The sequence below is a fragment of the Mus caroli genome, unplaced genomic scaffold (assembly GCF_978045245.1).
Source record: "Mus caroli unplaced genomic scaffold, Mus_caroli_1 scaffold_10, whole genome shotgun sequence".
In the NCBI taxonomy this organism is placed as follows: Eukaryota; Metazoa; Chordata; class Mammalia; order Rodentia; family Muridae; genus Mus; species Mus caroli.
In genome coordinates this window covers 57,574,948-57,598,514 of record NW_028227265.1, presented here as the reverse complement: position 1 = coordinate 57,598,514, position 23,567 = coordinate 57,574,948, and the positions used below count along the sequence as shown (strand labels likewise).

Genomic DNA, 23,567 nt, shown 5'->3' with positions numbered 1-23,567 from the left:
TTACATTATTGCAGTTTGAAGAATCCAGTGTGCCTGCTGCGGTTTGGTCTGTTGCTATGTATTACAATGCCAATTGTAATGCTAATGCAGGGTTCTGAAGACCTGGTTGATCCAGAGGAGAAAGAGTACACACCTAGACCCAAGTGACACTATGTGACTTTGCCCTCAAATTATTTCTGATTGGTAAATAAAGATGCTTACAGCCTATAGCTGGGCAGAATTGAGATAGGTGGGACTTGGTGTTCCCAGCCTTAGGGTGGGAGGAGAGCACGAGGAGAGAGAGAAGAAGGTGGAGAGAGGAGAAGCCACCATGGGGTAAGAATCTTAAATAATGGCTAATTGGAGTCAAGAGCAGCCCAGATGAAACATGACAAATTATATAATGAGATTATTAGCTGGGAAATAGACATAATAGCACAGAGGAAAGCTACCTGTCCAGCTCTTGTGCTGATTAAGGCTTATTATAAATAATAAAAGTTGTGCGTCTTTTATCCAGGAACTGAATGATCATAGGCAGGGTAGAATCCCCGATTGAGATGAAATACTTTCTACAACATGTGCCCACAGTGTATGTCCCTGAGCAATTAAAACAGTCTGCAATGCTGAAGATGGAAATGTGGGAAAGGAAAGGGGTAGCAGTGATATTTGGCTCACAAAGCAGTTGACAAAGGGTAACAAAGGAGAGGTGATAATGTGATGGGTGAAGCCACAAGTGGTGGCTATGAGCTTGATCTGGGAGGGATGCAGAGCCAGCATTCTCCAAAGTGCCAGGCAGTAATATTTAGTAGCTGATATGTGAAGGTTAAGGTCTAAAACAAGAGATGGAGTAAATATGAGGACAGGAAGGTGTGATCACTTAGGGAGGTAAGAGACTTGATGAGTATTAGATCACACCTTCTATTTTTTCTTATACCAAGATGCTGGGAGAGTAGGGAACATCATCTTTGTATTTTGATTGTGCCTGCTGTGCACCAGATGAGCAGGTCATAATACAGTTTGCCAGTGACACCCTCCTCCCATCTGGTGTCCCATGGGTCTTAAATGTAGAAGTATAAAAATCTGTCCTGTATGTAAACATGAGGAAGGAGGATTAAGATGGTACAGATCTGCCTTATGATATTTGCAGGACCAATGTGCACAACCTTCATAAATTGCCAGCCAAGACAGAGACCAAAGCCTAGCCAAGTAGATACATGCTGTCCTGGAACCCCTGGGGACTCACAGTCCAAGTGAGTCGGGTAGAAAGGTGAATGTCCAGGTCAGTCCAAGTAAAGGCAAAGATATTTTGTGACTGGGGATCAAGAGGAGTAGAAAAGAAGTCTAGAACAGAGAGTGAGAGGTGCCTGAGAGATGGTGGAGAGAAGAGGATAGGTTTGGTACTGCAAGATAAAGAGAAACTACCACAGAGTTAATGAGTCAGAGATCCTGATCCAAGTGATAGGTTCCTTTGAGTTTTTTAACCACGAGTATGGGAGTATTAAAGGGGGAAGATGTGAGACACAAAAAGGTTTTTTCTTAAGAAAATAAGAGGTTTAAGTCCCCTGAGAGGAGCAATGGGCCTAGGTGATGTAATTGGAAAGGTTTTATAATTGGATGGTGAGAGAAGACTGATGTCTGGCTATAGAGAGGTTATGGATATCCCATACTTGGGGATCCACCTGGGAGGCCAGTAGGGGAAAGGTATGTCAGATCACATGATTTGGAGGAGAAAGAGGAGAGTAACAACTGGCAAGTCTGAGGCCAAGCAGATGGGAAAGCAAAAGAGAAGCCCCCACTTTGACTTAGGAGGTCCCTTCTCAGCAAGGGAAAGGGCAGGTGAGTACCAGTAGGAAGGAGAGGGTAGGGGATACCACTAAAGATACAACTGAGTGGTAGGTTTGGTAAAGATGTTACTCTACCCCAACAATAGGGGAACAGGAAGAAGTGGATCCCCAAAATTCTATCAGGACCAAGTAAGTATCCAGAAGGAAGGAGATGGGTCAGTCTGATACTATAATAACTACCCAAGGCTCCCTGTCAGAGATTCCAGTGGTTGGGCCAAGGGAACCCAGGCTCCCTCATTCATCCATAGCCAGACCGAGAAAGTTGGCTGGAGAGTGATTTAGGTATGATATCCCCACACTGAGAGAGACACAGGGACAGTGGATAGCCCAACGTCTCTTTTGATGGCAACTTGGACATGGTCAGGATGATTTACAAGAGTTCAGGCAGGCCTGGAGCCCAGTGACCTTTTTAACCACTTTTGAAACAAGGGAGTCCCAGCAATGCTGTGGCCAACTGGAAAGCCTTAGCCCTCCAGCTTTTTGTTTTTTGTTTTCAGGCTCTTTCATCTCTCTCAGGACTAAGACTTCTGCCTATAGAGTCAGGAGTGCCATTTCTAGATGTTTAAGTTTGTTTAAGTTTAAGTTAGATCTGACATACCTTTTCCCCTGCTGGCCTCCCAGGTGGATCCCCAAGTATGGGATATCCTAGCCCTAAATCAGAGAAACTCTGGGAGAAGTAGGTCTGAAGTTGTTTTACATCTGGGGTCTCAGGATCTAGATTGGTATTCTATAAAAATCCCTTTGTAAGACAGGAATTGAGACAAGTTTCTATGTTTGCCCCTGATGACTTCTTTCGATAAACCAGACTCGGATGTGAGCAACAGTCCGACAGGAACAGGGAGAAGGATCAGTAGGCAGAGATTCGGTGAGTGACAGACACGACACAAGGCTGGAGCTGAATGTGTCTTTACTGAATCAAAGCAGCAGATTATATCGACCAAAAATTAGCAATGATTACAGAATATTAGATCAGGTGGTTACATAAAGGTCAGACAGAATTCTAAGAAAAAGCTTTAATAATTCATGTGAACCTCAAGCACTTAAAGACAGACATTGAGATAGTCATCCCTGGCCTGCGGCTTTTCCTTTCTGTTCCCTGGTTTCAGCTGGCACAGTATCTTTTCATTCTATGCCTCTGCTCAAAGACCTGACCATCTTTTTTATACCAACCCAAAAATCCATTCTTTTGCACTCTCTTCTGAATGCCATCCTTCATCCCTAGATTGGAGTACCTCTAATCAGTAACTATGTATCTTAAACAATTGTTCCTGCTGTTCTTCACTTAACAAGCACCAAAGAGGGTGAGACCTTCCTAACCTCTCCAAGAAAGGCAGACTAAACCAAGAGACAAGTTTACTTCTATCTTGTCTCCATTCCTGTAAGCTCCTGTATACGGAAGAGGGTCATCAGTGGGTTGTGGAATTTTATAATCTTTCCCCTGGGATTTCAGAGGCATCCACAACTTGTTTCCTATAACATAAACTAGACCCTTTGGAGTCATAATAGTGACTGTCTCCTTCCTGGGAACACTACTTTCATTTGCCCTTTCTTGGAAAAGAGTCTTTTCAGGAGTTTTAGCCATGGTTTGTTAAGTAGTCATGCACAAAGAAGAAACAAGATGAGGAAGAAATTGGCTATCCTGAGGGCAAACTTGTCCCCAAGGAACTCAATGCCCCTTATTAGCCGGAAGTAGCCTAGAGATAATGTTGCCCCCTTTCCCTTATATCCTTTTCTCTCTCTACCTAGTGTTAGGGGGTTGATAGGGTGAAAAAAAATCGTATGTAAAGGAGTGGAAGAAAGAAGAACCTACAAATTAGCAAAGACAGCTTCAGTAGAGATTTTTCTAAAAGGTATCCCCAGGGGAAATGAGAGGGTATGAATGACACCATCCCCATAGATGAGCAAGAGATCACAGTTGCATCTGTCAAGGGCAACCCCAAGACTCAGAGAGGACCAAGAGAAGACCAACCGATAAGTAGGTCATCATCACACTTGATCGCCTGAGGAGACTCAGTACCTGAAACTAAAGCCAGGGGTGAAGCTCAGGAAGGAGGTCTCATCTGCAGGACAGGGTTGGGGGAAAGGGCCAACCATAGCCTTAAAGACTGGGCCTGGTGTTATCTCTGCAGTTTCCACTCCTCAGGGAGACTGCTGCCCTTCAGATGTTCTTAGAACAAGCCCCAGACCTTAGGAGCATGGAGACCACTGACTTCGTGATGGAGTTGACATTTGGGTCTGTAAAACTCAGCACATAGACAGCACCACCTGCCAATCAAAGCCTATAGTTCTGGGAAAGTCTCTAAATGTACAAACCTTGGTTTTTGGCTTCTATAGTTTTGCTTCTGACTCATTGATCTTGTTAACTGAAGCATGTTGACCTGGAATATGGTTTTCGTGTTTAAAAGCTCACCCTGAGAAAAGCCCTCAGTACTACAATAGGATCCTTAACATCCAGTGTAGTTGCCAACCAGTTAATAAAGCCATTCTGTTGGCTTAAACCATGTCCAAGCAATCTTCTCTGGCTAATATCCCACAACATTCTGATTAAAGAACAATTTCGCTTCTGTAGTTGCCTATCTACTTTCTAATTATTTCCAAGTCACCTCTACCAGTCCCAATTGAACAGGGAACCTTATCAGTAATGCTACACAAAAGGAACACAGGATATCTGAAATACATCACAGACCAAGCACACAGTGGCCTTAGAAATGATAACCACAGCCCTGGGTTGTGGGGGTGGGGTGGGGTTACAGAAGGGACGGAGGGGTTGGAGGTGAGGGTCTTCCTCGCTGCTCTGGCCACAACCCGGATCTTGTCAAGTCTGACCCTGGCCTTGTCCTATCATCTGGCCTTAGATTTAGAAAGCTTTACATTGGCTAGCCCCACAACAAGTTTTATAGTAGCCGGCCTTGAACTCCAAATCCTCTTCCCTCCATCTCCCCTATGCTGGGATGGCAGGTTGTGTCATCACACCCAATTTTCCACGAATAAATCTGGCTTTTCTTGTGTCCTTTTTGTAAACAAGGTCTCCTGCAGCCCAGGTTAACCTCTCACTAAACAGTCTAGGATTAGCCCGCAACTCTAACTCACTCGTTTACCTTCAACCAAGCGCACAAGCCCAGCCAGACCTGAGCCTGCTGTGGAGTGCCTCTGCGAACCCCAGCCCTGAGCAGCAGTTTCCGGACTATACTGAAGGCGATGGGTCGCTGGTCCTGTCTATCAGGGACTCCGGAGCCAATCGGAATCGCGCATAGCAGAGCCGTCCAATCAGCAGCGGGCAGCCTCTCGTAAACCGGGCGCCGCCATTTTCGGCGCTGTCCTTGGCAGCTTAGCAATGCGCATGGTACGCGGCAGTGACACCCGGCACAGTGCTGCTCAGGCAAGACGAGAGTGCACCATGGTGAGTGCATCTCGGAGACGCGGGTGGGAGCGGAGGGCAGAGGAGTGGCGGGCTCTGCGCAGTCGGAAGCTCGGAACTTGCCGGGAGTTTGCAAACCGATTCTGGTGCCCTTTTCCAGAGCCCACAGCCGAACCGCAATGTAAAAGGGGAATCATCATGTATGCTTGTGTTCAGGGGTAAAATGGAAAGGACTACGGAGGGTCCCCACGGAGTTAATTTCCTCTTTGGGCTGGTTTTGTTGTTGTTTTTTTGTTTTTTTGAGACAGGGTTTCTCTGTGTAGCCCTGGCTGTCCTGGAACTCACTCTGTAGACCAGGCTGGCCTGGAACTCAGAAATCCACCTGCCTCTGCCTCCCGAGTGCTGGGATTAAAGGCGTGTGCCACCACTCCCGGCTTGTGTTCTTTTTGATGTTTTAAATTTACACTTATTTATCGAGGTGGGGCCCATGGGGCAGTAGAGTCTGGCCTCTCCTTCCACTTTGTGGAACCTGGAGAACGCCAAGTCTAAGGCTTGGCAGTAAGCGCCTTTTCAGCTGAACCATCCCACCAGCCCCTTCTTTCTTTTTCCTTTACTACCTTTTATAAAGATGCATTTCCTATGTGAATATTCACAACCACCGGCCGCGGAGAACTGGGTTCCTGAGAAGAAAGCTGGGGCTGGATGGGAAGGACAGACGAGAGAGGAATGAAATAAAGACAGAGTTTCTGAGCAAGGCCCAGTGTTTAAATCTTGAGTCTGATTTTTAAAGGGAGGAAACCCATCCCCCACTTTGCCAGGATCTCATCAGGAAAACAGGCTCAGCTGGTAGTGGCTTCTTGCAGGAAGCTGCAGCTGAAGCTTCTCCTACGTCAGAAGACTCCACCCCAGGTGGGCTAGCCAGCAGTGGCCAACAACGTCTGACTTAGCCTGCTCGAGGCTGGGGGAAGGGCACAAACCTGGTGGGACCATGTGTTTCTAGGATTCGAGAAAAGCAACATATATATGAGCGTTTGTCCCCAACAACAACAACAAAAATCACATCATCTTGGAAAAATTTCCCTTAAGTTACTGTAGGTTTCTCCTTTTCCTGGTACACCACAAACAGAAGAGGTGAGGGTGAGAGGCCCACTGTAACCCCCAGCTGACCAGTACTACTTCTTAACTTGTGTCTGGACCCTGTAGCAGCTGTCCTGCTTGTGGGCAGAAACAAGGACCCAGTCCCACAACAGAAGTGACACCTTGAGAGCAATGGAAGGATAAATAATACAGAGCATATTAGCAGAAAAAACACAGCTCTCGCTTGCCTCAACAAGGAAGACAGGCATAGTTTATTGAGTGGCCATGACTGGAACCCCCAAACAACCCTCTATGTCCCATTGTGGAAATAGTTACGTGAGTGGTGGTGGAGGCCTTTAATCCTAGCACTAAAGAGGCAGAAGCAGACAGATACTGATTTTGAGGCCAGCCTGATCTACAGAGTAAGTTCCAGGACAGCCGGGGCTACACAGAGAAACCGTGTCTCAAAAAACAACAAAAAAAAAACCCCAAAACATAATGAATCTAAACAGCTTCTATAAGGCAAAGGACACTGTCAATAGGACAAATCAGCAACCTACAGATTGGGAAAACTCAGAAATCCCCCTGCCTCTGCCTCCCAAGTGCTGGGATTAAAGTGTGCCACCACGCCCGGCGCTTTTTAGATTCATGAGGTCGAATTTGTCAATTGTTATTCTTAGAGTCTGAGCCATTGGTGTGCGGTTCAGGAAATTTCCCCCTGTGCCAATGTGTTTGAGTCTATTTCCCACTTTCTCTTCTATTAGATTCAATGATTTGGGTTTTATGTGGAGGTCCTTGATACACTTGGACTTGAGCTTTGTGTAAGGTGATAAATATGAGTCTATTTGCATTTTTCTATGTGCACACCACCAGTTAGACCAGCACCATTTGATAATGTGCTTTCCTTTTTCCACTGTTTGGTTTTGGCTTCTTTGTTAAAGATCAGGTGACCGTAGGTATGTGGGTTTATTTCTGATTCTTCAGTTCTATCCCATTGATTGGCCTGTCTTTCTCTGTACAAGCACCATGTGGTTTTTATCACTATTGCTCTATAGTACAGCTTGAGGTCAGGGGTAGTGATTCCCCTAGGAGTTCTTTAATTGTTGAGAATTGTTTTGGCTATCCTGGGTTTTTTGGTTTTCCATATGAAGTTGAGAATTACTCTTTCCATGTCTGAAGAATTGTATTGAAGTTTGATGGAGCAATACATTATACGTGTAGATTACTTTTGATAAGATGGCCATTTTCACTATGTTAATCCTACTGATCCATGAGCATGGAAGCTCTTTCCATCTTCTGAGTCTTCAATTTCTTTCTTCAGGAACTTGAAGATCTTGTCCTACAAGCAAGAATTTATACTTGCTTGGTTAGAGTTACACCAAGATATTTTTTATTATTTTGGCTATTGTGAAGGATGTTGTTTCCCTAATTTCTTCCTCAGCCTGTTTGTATAAAGAACTGCTGCTGATTTGTTAGAGTTAATTTTATATCTAGCCACTTTGCCGAAGTTGGTTATCAGTATAGAAATTCTCTGGTAGATTTTGGGGGTCACATATGTATGCTATCATATCATTCACAAATAGTGAAACTTTGACTTCTTCCTTTCCAATTTGTATCCCCTTGATATCCTTTTGTTTTCTAATTGCTCTAGCTAGAATTTCAAGTACTATATTGAATAGATAGGGGGAGAGTGGCCATCCTTTTCCCTGATTTTAGTGGGCTTGCTTCAAGTTTCTCTCCATTTAATTTGATGTTGGCTGTTGGTTTGCTGTATATTGCTTTTATTATGTCTAGGTATGTGCAATGAATTCCTGATCTCTCCAAGACTTTAAACATGAAGGGGTGTTGTATTTTGTCAAAGGCTTTTTCAGCATCTCATGAGATGATCATGCAATTATTTTCTTTGAGTTTGTTTATATAGTGGATTACATTCATGGATTTTCTTTTTTTTTTTTTTTTTTGATTTATTTATTTATTATATGTAAGTACACTGTAGCTGTCTTCAGACACTCCAGAAGAGGGCGCCAGATCTCGTTGTAGATGGTTGTGAGCCACCATGTGGTTGCTGGGATTTGAACTCTGGACCTTCGGAAGAGCAGTCGGGTGCTCTTACCCACTGAGCCATCTCACCAGCCCCCGGATTTTCTTTTTATATTGAACTATCCCTGCATCCCTAGGATGAAGCCTACTTGAGCATGGTGAATAATCATTTTTTTGATGTGTTCTTGAGTTCAGTTTGCTAGAATTTTATTGAGTATTTTTGCATCAATATTCATAAGTGAAATTAGTCTGAAAGTCTCTTCCTTTGTTGGGTCTTTGTGTAGTTTAAGTATCAGAGTAATTGTGGCTTCATAGAATGATTTAGGTAGTGTTTCTTCTGTTTCTAGTTTGTGGAATAGTTTGAGGAGTATTGGTATTAGCTCTTCTTTGAAGTTCTGGTAGAATTCTGTACTAATACCATCTGGTCCTGGACTTTTTTTTGTTGGGAGGTTCTTAATGACTTCTATTTCCTTAGGGGTTGTGGGATTGTTTAGATAGTTTACCTGATCTTGATTTAACCTTGGTGTGTATAATATCTGTCTAGAAAATCATCATTTCCAAGAAGCAGTTTTGTTGATTCTTTGTATTTTCTTTGTTTCTAATTGGTTAACTTCAGCTCTGAGTTTGGCTGTTTCCTGCCTTCTCCTCCTCTTGGGTGTGCTTGCTTCTTTTTGTTCTAGGACTTTCAGGTGTGCTGTTAAGTTGCTAGTATAGGATCTTCCCAATTTCTTTAGGTAGGTGCTTAGTACTATGAATTTTCCTCTTAGCGCTGTTTTCATTGTGTTCCATGAGTTTGGATATGCTGTGCCTTCACCTTCATTAATTTCTAGAGAGTCTTTCTTTATTTCTTCCCTGACCCAGAGTTTTAGTAGGAAGTTGTTCAGTTTCCACGCATTTGAGGGCTTTCTGTTGTTCTTGTTGTAATTGAGATCCAGCCTAAGTCCATGGTGATCTGATAGGATGCATGGGATTATTTCAATCTTCTTGTATCTGTTGAGGCTTGTTTTGTGTCCAATTATATGGTCAGTTTTAGAAAAGGCTCCATGAGGTGCAGAGAAGGTGGTGTATTCTTTTGTTTTGGGGTGGACTGTTCTGTAGATATCTGTTAAATCCATTTGGTTCATAACTTCTGTTAGTTTCACTGAAGTTTCTCTGTTTAGTTTCTGTTTCAGTGATCTCTCCATTGGTGAGAGTGGGTTGTTGAAATCCCCCACTATTATTGTGTGAGGTTCAATGTGTGTTTTGAGCTTTAGTAAAGTTTCTTTTATGACTGTGAGTGCCCTTGCATTTGTCGGCCTAGATGTTCAGAGTTGAGGGTTCATCTTGGTGGATTTTTACTTTGAATATGAAGTGTCCTTCCTTATCTCTTTTGGTTCAAGGCTATTTTATTGGATATTAAAATGGCAACTCCAGCTTGTTTCTTGGGAACATTTCTTGGAAAACTTTTTTCCAGGCTTTTACTTTGAGGTAGTGTCTGTCTTTATGGCAGAAATGTTTTTCTTGATGCAGCAAAATAATGAATCCTGTTTGCATATCCAGTCTGTTATCCTGTGTCTCTTTATTGGAGAATTGAGTCCATTACTGTTGAGAGATATTAAAGACCAGTGATGGTTAGTTCCTATTATTTTTGGTGTTGGAGGTGATATTATGGGTGTGTGAGTTTTCTTTTTTTTTTTGTTGTTGTGAAATGATTAATTTCTTGTGTTTCCTTGGGTGTAATTACCCTCCTTATGTTAAAGTTTTCCTTCTAGTGTCTGGTGTATGGCTGGATTAGTAGAAAGATATTGTTTAAATTTGGTTTTGTCATGGAATATCTTGGTTTCTCCATCTTTGACTGAGAGTTTTCCTGGATATAATACCCTGGGCTGGCATATGTCATCTCTTAGGGTCTGCATGACATCTGTCCCAGATCTTCTGGCTTTTAGCATCTCTCTTTAGAAGTCTGGTGAGGGAGAACCTGTAGAGACCATATCCAGAGGTTAGTCAAGGCCCCCAACTGGGGGATGGGGCCACCCACTCATCTCCAAATTTTTAACCCAGAATTGCTCCTGTCTACAGGAAATATGGGGACAAAATGTGGAGCAGAGACTGAAGGAAAGGCCATCCAGAGACTGCCCCACCTGGGGATCCATCCCATATACCAAACTCAGACACTATTGCAGATGCAAAGAAGTGCTTGTTGACAGGAGCCTGTTATAACTGTCTCCTGAGAGGTTCTGCCAGAACCTGACAAATACAGGGGCAGACCAACCAGACCACCAGGCACAACCAACCACTGGACTGAGCATGGAGACCCCAGTGGAGGAGTTAGAGAAAGGGCTAAAGGAGCTGAAGAGGTTTGCAACCCCATAGAAAGAACAACAATATCAACCAACCAGACCCCCCAGAGCTCCCAGGGACTAAAATACTAACCAAAGAGTACACATGGAGTGACCCATGGCTCTAGCCACATATGTAGCAGAGGATGGCATTGTCTGGCCTCAGTGGGAGGAGAGAGAGACCCTTGGTCCTGTGAAGGCTCGATTCCCCAGTGTAGGGGAATGCCAGGGCAGTGAGGTGGGAGTTGGTGGGTGGGTGGGGTAGCACTCTCATAGAAGCAGGGGGAGGGTGTATGGTATAGGGAGTTCTGGAGGATAAACTGGGAAAGGGGATCACATTTGAAATGTTAATAATAAAATATCCAATATAAAAAAAAGAAGTCCTGTGTGATTCTGATAGATCTGTCTTTATATTTTACTTGGCCTTTTTCCCTTACAGATTTTAATATTCTTTCTTTGTTCTGTACATTTAGTGGTTTTATTATTATATGGCAAGAGGATTTTCTTTTCTGGTCCAATCTGTTTGGTGTTCTGTAGGCTTCTTTTATGTTTATGGCCCTCTCTTTAGGTTAGGGAAGTTTTCTTATATGGTTTTGTTGAAGATGTTTTCTGGCCCTTTAAGCTGGGAATCTTCAACCTCTTCTGCTCCTATTATTCTTAGGTTTGATCTTTTCATCATGTCCTGAATTTCCTGGATGTTTTGAGTTACGTGTTTTTTGGACTTTGTATTTTCTTTGACAATTGTGTCAATATCTTCTATGGTATCTTCTATGCCTGAGATTCTCTCTTCTATCTCTTATATTCTGTTGTGATGCTTACATCTGTAACTCCTGATCTCTTTCGTAGATTTTCCATCTCCAGGGTTGCCTCCATTTGTGATTTCTTTATTGTTTCTATTTCTATTTTTTAGGTATCAGACAGTTTTGTTCAATTCTTTCATCAGTTTAACTATATTTTCCTGTATTTTTTAAGGGATTTATTTGTTTCCTTTTTAAGGTCTTCTATCTGTTTGCCTGTGTTTTCCTGTATTTCTTTAAGAGAGTTATTCATATCTTCCTTAAAGGTGTCTATCATCTTCATGAGATGAGATTTTTAGGTCAGAATCATGCTCTTCAAATGTGTTAGGGTATCCAGGGCTTGCTTTAGTAGGAGAACTGGGTTCTGATAGTGCCAAATTATATTCTTGTACTTGCCTTTTGCCATCTGGTTATCTCTGGAGTTAATTGGCCTGGGTGGTTTGGACTGGAGCAGACCTCCTGAGAGGTAGGTAGTGCTGTCTTTGGTTAGGGCAGTCTTCCTGTGCCCTGTGTCCTTGTGTTCCTGGTTATGGCAGACCTCCTGAGAAACGGGTAGCCTGTGGAGGCCAGGGGGAGGGAAGCCATCTCACCTATATGCCACAGGTTCCAGTGGAGGTGCAGACCGGAATTTAAGAAACATTTTCTTGTTTAGCTTTTGTTGGGTCCAAACTCCTGTTCCAATAATTACGCAGCAGAAGTCCTCCTACCTCCTGAGGCAACTCTCCCACTCCATCCTTATAGTCACCCTCTTCTACCCATCCCTCTTCTCCTCAAGAAATCCCTTCACATCCATGCTGTCATTATTTTATTGTAATTATGTGTATGTGTGTGAGTTTGTATGTCTCTCTGTGCACATGAGTGCAAGTGCCTGTAGAGGCCAAGGGTGTCAGATTCCCTTGGATCTGGCATTAGAGACAGTTTTAAACCACTCGGGGTGGGAGCTGGGATCTGTAAGAGCTGTAAATGCTCTTATCTGATGAGCCAGCTCTTCTCTCCAGTCTCTCCTTGTCTTCTTTTGTATGTGAGTGGCAGGCATGGTAGCTTAGGTCTATGATCCCAGCACTTTGGGAAGTAAAGGCAGAAAGATCAAGAATTCAAGACCAGACTCAGCATTAGCTACATAAGGCACCATCTTCAAATTACACATTGATACATGGTGGCTCACAACTGTTTGTAACTCTTTCTGGCATCTGCAGGTACCAAGCATGCATATGACACATAGAGCATATGTGCAGGCAAAACACCCATACATGTAAAGTTTGTTAAAGTAAAAGGGGAAGAGCACATTGAAGAAAGCAAATTTATTCCTATTAAGCCAGGAATGGTGGTGTGTCCCTGAGTCCCCAGCACTGGGGAAGCAGAGGCCAGCAGATGAAGTTCAAGGGCACCCTGGGTTACATGAGACCTTGGCCAGCAAAACACAGGGGAAAGGCATGGCCTGAGTGTGATCTCACTACTAGGAAGTAGAAGCAGGAGGGTCAGGAGTCCAAGGCCGCCCTTAGGCTGCTTAGGACCAGTCTGAGTTACATGGAAATTGTCTCAATAACAACAAGATGATAGATAGATAGATAGATAGATAGATAGATAGATAGATAGATAGATAGATAAGCTGGGCAGTGGTAGTACAAGCCTTTAATCCAAGCACTGGGGGAGGAGGGAGGGTGAGTGCAGAGAGTCAGTCTCCAAGTTCGAGGACAGCCAGGGCTACACCGAGAAACCCTGTCTCAAAACAACAACAATAAATATGAAAATAAAGTGATGAATGGAGGTCTTGACCTTACTTGAAAGGCATGGAGGAAGGGAAGCCTGCACTGAAGTAAGTCAGCTACACACATACTGGTTGTGCTTGTGTGCATACTTGCACACCGGTACCAACAGGCCAAAAGAGGACATTGGATCCCCTGGAATTGGAGTTACTGGTGGTTGCTGTTAGGGTTCAGGAATCGGCACACAAACCATATACATACAGATCTCAGTTAAGCAAAAATAGTTTATCGAACACACACCCTGATCGATCAAGACCACAAAAAAGGACTCCAGAGCCTAATTGTACCAATCTGTTCTTATGGAAGGCTTTTTATAGGAAAAACCAAGTTCAGAGGTACCCACAGAGTCTAGAAGAGGGTGTTAGAACCCTTAGAGCTAAAATTACAGGCAGTTGTGAGGCACCTGTTATGAGTGCTGGGAACTGACCTGGGTCCTCTACAAGAGTGCTCTCAACTGCTGAACCATCTCTCTATCTATCCCCTTTCTTCTTATGTGTATGAATGTTGGTCTGCATGTATGTATAGGCATCATGTACATGCCTGGTGTCTCCCAAGGCCAGAATAGCACATCAGATCCTCTGGAATCGCACTTAAAGATAGTCGTGAGCTGCCACATGGTTGCCAGAAACCAAACATAGGTCCTTTGCAAGAGGTCTGAATGCTAACTGCTAAACATCTCTCCAGCCAGTTTCCCTCCCCTCCTTCCTCCTCTCTTTCCCCCTCCTGCCTTCCATCCTTTCCTTCTTTTCTATCTCTTTAAGACTTATATCTCTATTTTATGTGTTTGGTCTGTATGCATGCATGTACATACACCAGGTGCATGCCTAAATCTCACAGAGTTCTGAAGAGCAATGGATCCCCTGGAGCTAGAGGTAGTGGTGAGCCACCACATGGGTTCTGGGAATCGAACCCAGGTTACCTAAAAGAACAAGTGCTTTTAACTGCTGAGCTATCTCTCCACCCACCTATACCTTTAATTTGATGTCTGCAGGGGGCGGGGAGTGACAGTGATAAGCAGCTTTACCTGCTGAGACCTCTCACCTGCCTCAGGTTCATCTGTGGTAGCACCAAGTCCCCAGGCTTACTCTCATGACCCTTTCAGTGGGGTTCCAGGTACCAGTGGGGCCAGACAAGAAATGCATCTAACCTTCAGAATATGGGCTCCCTTGTGAACTGAAAGTGACACCAGCTGCTTTCCTGGGTGAATTTCCTCTGTAGAACTTTTGTTTTAGTCAGCACGCGTGTGTCTGTGTCTGTGTCTGTTTTATATATAAGTGCATTGCCTAGGAAGGCCAGAAAAGGATGCTAGATACTTTGGAGGTGGAATTATAAGAGGTTGTGACCCACCCAGTCTGAACACTGCAAATTGCCTTGCGTCCTCTGGAAAAACAGCAAGTGCTCTTAGGAGCAGAGCCATCCCCGTCCACTGTTACCCACCACTCGGCTGTGTTGTTAAAATAACCCGGTTTTGAAACGTACCCCTAAGGGTTTGCAATTTCATGGACAGCTAACTGCCTTAGCATTGTTTCATCTCTTGTAGTTTTCCTCAAGCTTCTGCATACTTAGTCTGCAGTTAATTTAGGTAGTCCATCCTCCTTTCAGTTAGTGCTAGAAGTACATGTTTCTCCTTGCAATTTTTTTTTTTAAGGAAAGGGGGTTTATTTCAGCTCAGTTCCAATTTCCAGTTCATCATGGTGGGAGAGCCACAGCTGCAGGATCATGAAGGAGCTTATCACCTTTGAAATGATTGGCTTTTATTTGTTTCTATGTGCTATGTGTATACAGGTGGCCTTGGAGGGCAGAAGAGGGCATTGGATCCCCTGGAATGGAGTTACAAGTGGCTGTAAATTACCTGAAATGGATGCTGGGGGCTGAACTTGGGTCCTCTGCAAGTGCATCAAGTGTTCTTATTCAAGAGCTACCTCTTCTTCTTGTTTTGTAGTCATATTTTAAAGTATTTCTATAATTTTGAGATCAAGTGGTAGGCCAAGAGATGGAGGCTGTTTGTATAACATTGAACTGACACTTGAATATAGTTATAAGCTAAAGCATACTTGGGAATATGTATACACTATAGAATAGTTAATACATTAATTCATATGTATAACTTTCCATGGTGGCAATACTTAAAACTTAATCTCATAGTGGTTGTGTAGCGCTAATGCATTGTTATTTATTAAAAGGTGCATTTGTTTGGGGGAGTTAGCCATACCATTTGTGTGGAGGTCAGTGAACAATTTACAGGAGTCATTTCTCTCCTTCTACCATGTGTCCTTGAGGGATTGAGCTTAGGTCACGAGGCTTGGTAGCAATCACCCACTGAGCCATCTCAGATGCCATCAGAGATGCTCGGGGACTGTCTTGGGAATTTGTATTAACTCCTTCAGCACCCTAGACAATAGCTTTGTATTAGGTCAAGTTCTGCAGCCCCTGTGTAGATGTTAAGGTCCAGGTGGATGTCCAGGCAGACAAAGGTGCTTGTTGCCAAGCCTTAGCATCTCAGTTTGATCCCTGAGACCCTCGTGGTAAAAGGACAGAACTGCTTCCTGTGAATTGTACTCTTGTAATCATTCATGCTTACTTACAAGGCCAAGGTCACATGATACTGTCTTGAGGAATTAAGCCAGGCTGATTAGAAGGGTCACAGCAACATTGAGGCTGTGACAATTTTATTGAGAGCCCTCAGACTTTTTATACTTTGACTTCCAAGGGAACATACAGAGAAACACAAACTGGCCTGAATGTTTCAGTGCTTGAGGGAGTATGTATGTCTCTCTCTCAGGAACTAGAAGGCACATTGTACCCCAGGAACCATGGACTGGAACCTGAAAAACTTATGATACATGCTTCTTAGTGCAACTAGACTAGACCAACTCCATGGTTCCCTGCATCCTCTGACCTCTGCTTCTGTGTTACCAGTACATACTGTATACATCATTGCCTTCTGTGTACCTGTTCTTCTCAGCTTTGACTGTCAACTTGCTACAGTATGGAGTCATCTGAAAGAGAGTCTCAATTGAGGGATTGCTCAGATGAGACTGGCATGTGGTCATGTCTGTGAGCAATTGTCTTGGTTGGTAATTGATATAGGAGGCCCCAATTGTTACTGTGGACAATAACATTCCCTGGAGAAATAGTCCTAGGCTATGTAAAAATGCTAGCTGAGTATGAGCCTTCACAAGTGAGCCAACACTGTTCCTCTGTGGTTTCTGTTCCAAATCCCTGCTTCAGTCTGTGTGCAGGTTCCCTCACTGATGGACTGTGACCTGGAAATGTAAGCCAAATAAACCATCTTAGTTACTTTTCTGTTACTGTGAAGAGATACCATGAGCAAGGCAACTTACAGAGATTAATTGGGAACATGGTTACAGTTTCAGAGAGTCCATGGCCATGGTTTCAGGGAGCATGGTGGCAAGCAGCCAGGCAGGCAGACATAACACTGGAGTAGTAGCTGAAAGCTTACATTTATCCACAAGTGTGAAGCAGAGCACACTGGTACTGGCATAGGCTTTCCAAGTGATGGCTGTGGACGACTCCTCTGGAACTGTAACCAAGTCCCCAAGTGAATGCTTTCCTAGTTGACACATCTCCATTTTCATTCGAACCATGTACATTCTTTCCTCACCTAAGTTTCTTTTGGTCAGAGTTATCACAGCAACAGAAATCTATTTGTTGCTTAAAATCACAGTTGCAGTATGGGAGAAAGTGCAGACAGTGCATCTGATTACCTGGTCCTGGAACTGACTGAAGTCAGCGTTATCTTCTAAGCCTGATATCAATGGAGAAGAAATATCAGCTGCTGCCAGTCTCCTTATCTGTAGTAACGTATGGGATGTTTCAGGCCTCGGTGACCTTTGAGGACGTGGCTGTGCGCTTTACCCAAGAAGAGTGGGCTTTGCTGGATCCTTCCCAGAAGATTCTCTATGGAGATGTGATGCAGGAAACCTATAGGAATTTGACTTCTGTAGGTGAGCCTGATACCCTGGCTTCACTCACTGTTGCTAAGTGCTGATTTGGAATGAAGATGGGTGCACCATGGTCAGTCAGGGTTGGCCTCTAAACATCTAATGGTTGCACTAAACATCTAATGATCTTGTTATACTTTTTTTTCTTGTTCATTGATTTTTTTTAAATTGTTCTGTATCTGTATTTTAGGCATAAACTGGGAATGCTGGGATTTGGAAGCTTATTTCAGAAGTCTAGAGAGAAATTTGAGGTAATGAATACCCTCTAAGAGGTAGCTGTGTCCCACAAGAGAATCATTGGATATCAGGAAAATATTAAAAATAGCACAAAATCAGACCTTTTTTGCTTGTTTTAAACGCTAAGCTCTGAAAATGAATGCTTATATGTGCTGTGGATATTTGAGGTCTACAGAATACTTTATGTAGGAACAACATTCCAGCTGGGGCAAGATACCATGCAAACCTGGCAACCTAATTTTGATCCCTGAAGGCTTTAAATATAAAAGATTTCTTAAGATATTTTGATCCCTTGAAGTCTTTAAGTATAAAAGATTTAAGATAATTCAGATAAATACTGTTTCAGTACTAGCCATTGTAGCTAGAGATAGCTCATTGGTACTTGCTGCTTTTAAAGAGTGCCCAAGTTTGGTCCCCAGCACGCACATCAGGCAGTTAACAATTGCCTCCAGTTTCAGAGCTCACAGCATCCTCTTGTGGCCTTTGTTGCATGTGCACACACATGTACAGACACATATACACTGACTTACTTTTCACTTACTGTAAAGAGACATATTCTTTGCCAAAATATCACTAAAATGATCTCTGGCTTAGTTTCTGTTTTGTCTGAAACCTCTTGAGCTGGTCCTCCATCGTCCACTTTCTCTCAGTTGTCTTCCAACCTCCTACTAGGATGGTCATAAGCCCTACTTACAGCCTTCAACCACTTTCCTAATCCAGAGTCAGATTTGTCACAGCAGTGCCTGTTCCTGGTACCAACTGCTGCCTTAGTTACATTTTATGGCTATGAAGATACCACAATCAAAGAACTGATTAAAAAAAGAAAACGTCTACTTGAGGGCTTGCTTTAGTTTTACAGGATGAATACATGACCTCACTGTGGGGAGCTCAGCAGGCATCAGATAGGCATGGTGCAGAAAGCAGTAGCTGAAAGCTTATGTCTGATCCACAGGTACATGGTAGAGAAAGGAAGGCTGAGTCTGGCACAGGCTTTGAAACTTCAAAGCCCCCTCCCTACTCGAAGTAGATGCCTCCAACAAAGTCACACCCAATCCTTCCTAAACAGTGCACCAACTAGTGACCAGTCATTCAAATACGTGAGCCTGTGGTACTCATTCTCACTCAAACTAACACATGCACATCATTTAAAACACACACACACACACACACACACACACACACCTAAATCTTAAAAAGTAATAATAGTAGCTGTGGTCTAGCTGTCTTTCAGACCCTTAAATCCACTTACGTTAAAACTTCTCTTCAGTAGCATGCCCTACATGGCTCTGCCCAGGAGCTCTGATGGGGCTGCAGGGAAGTGAGGAAAGGATAGCTATGTAAAGGAAAGCTGGAGGTGGGTGGGCCGCATGCACTCTGATGGAGTGGCACCATCTGTGCAACAACTAGAACCTGAGCACTTCTGTTATGTACACCACAGAGCTAGTCTCTGGAGGTAGCAGTCCAGGCTACAGTCGCTAGTCTTTACACACACTGGTCAGTTATCTGTAAACACTTGTACAGACAGTCAACATTCGCATTCAGACAGAGCACGGCATTGCTATTCTTATTAGTCAGACAGCCATGCCCATATCAGCACATACACTCACTTAGAATGTTATCCCCTCCTTACATATTCACTCTGGGCTTCCTCATCTGCCCACCCTTCAAAGCATAAAAGCCACACTGCCTTGTGAATGGTCCCAATGTAAATCTAATATCTACTCACAAATATAAAATCATTAATAAGCAAACTCTTAAGGTTGTATTTCTCAATTTTTACAGAGTCCAATTGGTAAAGAGAGACTGTGAACTTAAAAACAATGACCCATGTGGAGAAACGGTTGCCCAGCCAAAGCTTCCTGAATGTCACACTGCCAGTCAGTCATCCCTGAAGAGGCACACTACATCCAGCTCTAAATACAGACCATGTGACTATCAGAAATATGTAAAGAAATACTATGAATGTAAAGTATGTGATAAAGCCTTTACGTGCCTTGGCTCCCTTAAAAAACATAAAAAGACCCACGCTGGAGGGAAACCATATAAATGTAAGTATTGTGAGAAAGCCTTCAGTTACCGGCACTGTGCTGAAAGGCATATGCTAACTCACAGTGTAGACAGGCATAAATGCATGGTATGTAGAGAAGCATTCCCTAATGCTGTTGCCCTTAGGGAACATAAAACAATTCACTCTGGAGAGATACCTGAATGTAAGGAATGTGGAAGAATGTTCTGGACTGCCAGTTCTCTAGATATGCATAAAAGGCTTCATACAACAGAAAAACTTTATGAATGTAAACACTGCGGGAAAGCATTCATGAGATACTGTTCTTTTCGACTGCATAAAAGGACTCACACTGGGGAGAAACCTTATGAATGTAAGCAATGTGGGAAAACCTTCAGACATTCCAGCCATGTTCAAGCACACAAGCGAATTCACACTGGAGAGAAACCTTATGAATGTATGCAGTGCGGAAAGACATTCACTTCTGGCCACTGTGCCAGAAGACATTTAGGGACTCACAGTGGCGCCTGGCCTTACAAATGTGAAGTGTGTGGGAAAGCTTATCCCTATGTCTATTCCCTTCGAAACCACAAAAAAAGCCACAACGAAGAAAAACTTTATGAATGTAAACAATGTGGGAAAGCCTTTAAATACATTTCTTCCTTACGCAACCATGAGACTACTCATACTGGAGAGAAACCCTATGAATGTAAGGAATGTGGGAAAGCCTTTAGTTGTTCCAGTTACATTCAAAATCACATGAGAACACACAAAAGACAGTCCTATGAGTGTAAGGAGTGTGGTAAGGTGTTCTCATATTCCAAAAGTCTTCGGAGACACATGACTACACATAGTTAATTAGAGAGGGACAGTTTTTAGTATAACTTAAATATATAAAAGAGCTCTACACATTCTAGCTCCTCATTAAAAAACAAAAAAATTCACACTGGAAAACGAGCCTATGAATGCAGTATGTGTGCCAAAGTCTCAGTACGTGCCACAGTTTGATGTGCCAAAACTCTAAATTGAAAGCCTATCAGGAAGCATTTCAGCTCTGAGGACTGAAGATGGTTTCCACATAGAGACCTTGGGAACGCTTTCTGACCGTCCTTGCTAGCATACATGGGAAAGCCTGGTGAAGAGAGAAAAATCTGTGGCTGTTGGCCTCTCCCATTTCACCTTGGATTTTAGCAGTGTGAGAAAGAAAGTCTTAAGAAAGGTGCAGCCTTATTACATATGCAAACCACCACAGACCCAAACTCTGTAAAGGGAAGAAATAGCTGGATTCTTACCAAGTTAACAAATGTTTTCAAACCCATGAAATGAGTTTCCAAATCTCATGAACCTAAGAAGTATTAAAACCTGTTGGTCCCAGTGCTGCCTAGAAGCCAGCCACCATGGGAAACATGACAGTGTCCTGTGGTTTCTCTCAGTTGCTCAGTGCTAAATGTGTCAGTATACTGTGGATTTTTGATTCTTAGTCATAATTCTGTTGGTATTTTGGGGGTTAGTCTACAATTTCAAATGTGCATACTGCCTTGATTATATCTACCCCAAGACACTCAACATTTCTCCCTCTCACCTTCATGTGCATTCCCCACCCAATCCCCTTAGCCAAAGCTTCAGTGTGTTGAAGAACGAAACAGCTGCCCCCTTGTCCAGCAAGCAGCACACTCCCAGTCCATAGCTCCTACATCTTTCAACCCCGTTTATGGGTTTTAAGCAATCGTTTCTGGGTGTTTTTTTTTAAAGATTTATTTGTTTATTATATGTAAGTACACTGTAGCTGTCTTCAGACACACCAGAAGAGGGCGTCAGATCTCGTTACGGATGGTTGTGAGCCACCATGTGGTTGCTGGGATTTGAACTCTGGACCTTTGGAAGAGCATTCGGGTACTCTTACCCACTAAGCCATCTCACCAGCCCCTGGGTGGTTTTAATATCTATTTATTGAGGGCAGTGTGAGTCATGCTGAAATATCTGTTTATCTGAACCTACCTGGTTCCAGTTTCAGTCTCCAATCTAAGTGGGACCATAGCTGTCTGCCAAGATTCCCAGGCTATGTGTATATTCAATGGGAGTGTTTTTTCCTTGTTGACAAAATTTTATTTATTGCATCTTAACAAAGTTAGATCCTACAAGTAAATTGAAATGTATTTCAAGAGCTGGCAAGATGGCTTGGTGGATTAAGGAGTTTGCTGCCTACCCTGATGACTTGAGTTCAAGTCCTAGAAAAGGTGGAAAGAACCAACTCCTTTAAGTTGCCTTCTGACCTCCACATATGCCATGGCAAGTGTGTATACAATAAGTGTAAAATAAAGTATAGTTCAAATATGCAGACATTTAATCATAATTTTAAGTACTTTTGTGGTTAATTTTTTAAAATAAAAATGACTTTGAAAATTGTCCAGTTTGTAGAGACTCTTATGTATTGTATGGAAGCATCACCTGTCCAAAATAAAATAAAAAATAAAAATGCTGTTGGCCTATTAGCTTAGGCAAAAAATAGGTGGGAGTTCTGGCAGGGAGAGTAGATTCTGGGATAGAGTCAGGTACAGGAGGAGATGATGGAGACAGTCACATGAATTGAGGAGCGAGAACTAGCCATGTGGCAGGACTTAGAATACAATAAATGGGTTAATTAAGCCAAAGCTAGTTGGGGAACAAGCCCAAGCCTATAGCCTAGGTAATCATCAAAGTCATTATCATTATTCTCAGTCATTGGGAATTTGGACACAGATGGAAAAGCCTGCAGTTGTACCAGATTTTGTCTGGATAGTTATGGCTGTACTTTATCATTTTAATATATTCCATGTTTCTTTTCTAATATAAATTATACTTTTTCAGCACAAAGTTTACTCATTTATACACAAATAGTATGTTTGTTATGTTTGTTATAATGGGGGAGAGTGCGTGTATGTGTGTTCAAGTGCCAGAAAATAGCATTGGATCCCCTCTAGCTGAACTTACAGGTGGCTTTATGCCACCTGACATGGGTGCTGAAAACCAAAAGTAGGCGCTCTGTAAGAGCTAGTGCTGAACCCTCTCTCCAGCCCCATTGGCATCCATGTCTGGGGAATGCTTTCACTTAGCTATAATGCTGCCTCAGATGCATATCCCTGGCTCCAACACTGCCACTGTGTAGAGCTCTGCTCATGGATGTTGCTTTGAAAATTGACTTTCTCTGGAGAGTCGGTCATTGAGTAGTTTAGTAGCCCTGGGTTTACTCCTTCCCACCCTCTCTTGGAAGGAGCCTTTTGTGCTCCCCACCTGCAACGTTCCCCAGTAAATCTCAGAGTCTGTTTCATGATTTTTGTAGGGAGCTTGGGAATAAAAGCTAGGTCATGTTGGGCATCTGCCAGTCCCTGCATCTCTGTGACACCCAGAGAGAAGGGGAGCAGCGCGTAGAAGACATCTGGGGTGGTTTGATTAGGTATGGCCTCCATAGATTCATGTGTTTGAGTGTTGGCCCCATAGGGAGCGGCCCTATTAGGAGTGCAGCCTTGTTTTTCAGCTGAATGAAGTCCTCCAGCACCGTCTTTAAAATGGTAAGACATAAGCCGGGCGTGGTGGCGCACGCACGCCTTTAATCCCAGCACTCGGGAGGCAGAGGCAGGCAGATTTCTGAGTTCGAGGCCTGCCTGGTCTACAAAGTGAGTTCCAGGACAGCCAGGGCTATGCAGAGAAACCCTGTCTCAAAAAATAAAAAAATAAAAATAAAATGGTAAGACATACGCAGCATATTTTTGAGCCTTCCAGAATAGTCCAAGGTTCTTTGTCCCCACTTTCTGACCTGGGCTATGGCCTTCTCCTGCACCAGGAAAAGGCACTCTGTGAAGGCTCTAAAACACCCCACCCGTTTTTTCAGATGAGGAAAACAGTTACAGAAAAGGGGGGAAAATACTCTCCCTTAGGACAAGAGCTAGAACCCAGGAAGGAGACAGCTTTATTCAGGAGCCAGCAAGATGGCTCACTTGCTGCCAAGAGAATTCAATATCTGAACTCATACTGAAAGACAAGAGCTGAATACTGCAAATTGTCCTCTAACCTCCACACACACACATCATGGAGGTGTGTGTGTGTAATTTTTTTAAAAAACAAAAAAATCTGTTCATCCACAATGGAGCACTGAATATCCAGACACCTCAGTATGTGTGTGTGTTTATATATATATTTTTAGT

The 23,567-nt window shown here is 43.2% G+C and overlaps 1 protein-coding gene across 4 annotated transcripts; it reads left to right on the top strand.

Moving 5' to 3' along the window:
* Positions 1-5,130: 5,130 nt before the first annotated feature.
* LOC110299803 (uncharacterized) lies at positions 5,131-21,857 on the top strand. Of its 4 annotated transcripts, XM_085843832.1 has the most exons (5): positions 5,147-5,223; positions 14,965-15,022; positions 17,021-17,147; positions 17,335-17,395; positions 19,164-21,857. In XM_085843832.1, the coding sequence occupies exons 2-5, from the start codon at positions 15,005-15,007 to the stop codon at positions 20,242-20,244; spliced, it is 1,287 nt and encodes a 428-aa protein (XP_085699958.1). In that variant the 5' UTR covers positions 5,147-5,223; positions 14,965-15,004; the 3' UTR covers positions 20,245-21,857. The 4 variants fall into 4 exon arrangements, with proteins under 4 accessions (XP_021025330.1, XP_085699958.1, XP_029336396.1 ...); XM_021169671.3 differs by lacking the exon at positions 14,965-15,022 and having other exon boundaries at positions 5,131-5,223; XM_029480536.2 differs by lacking the exon at positions 14,965-15,022 and having other exon boundaries at positions 5,148-5,223; positions 16,868-17,147.
* Positions 21,858-23,567: the final 1,710 nt, after the last annotated feature.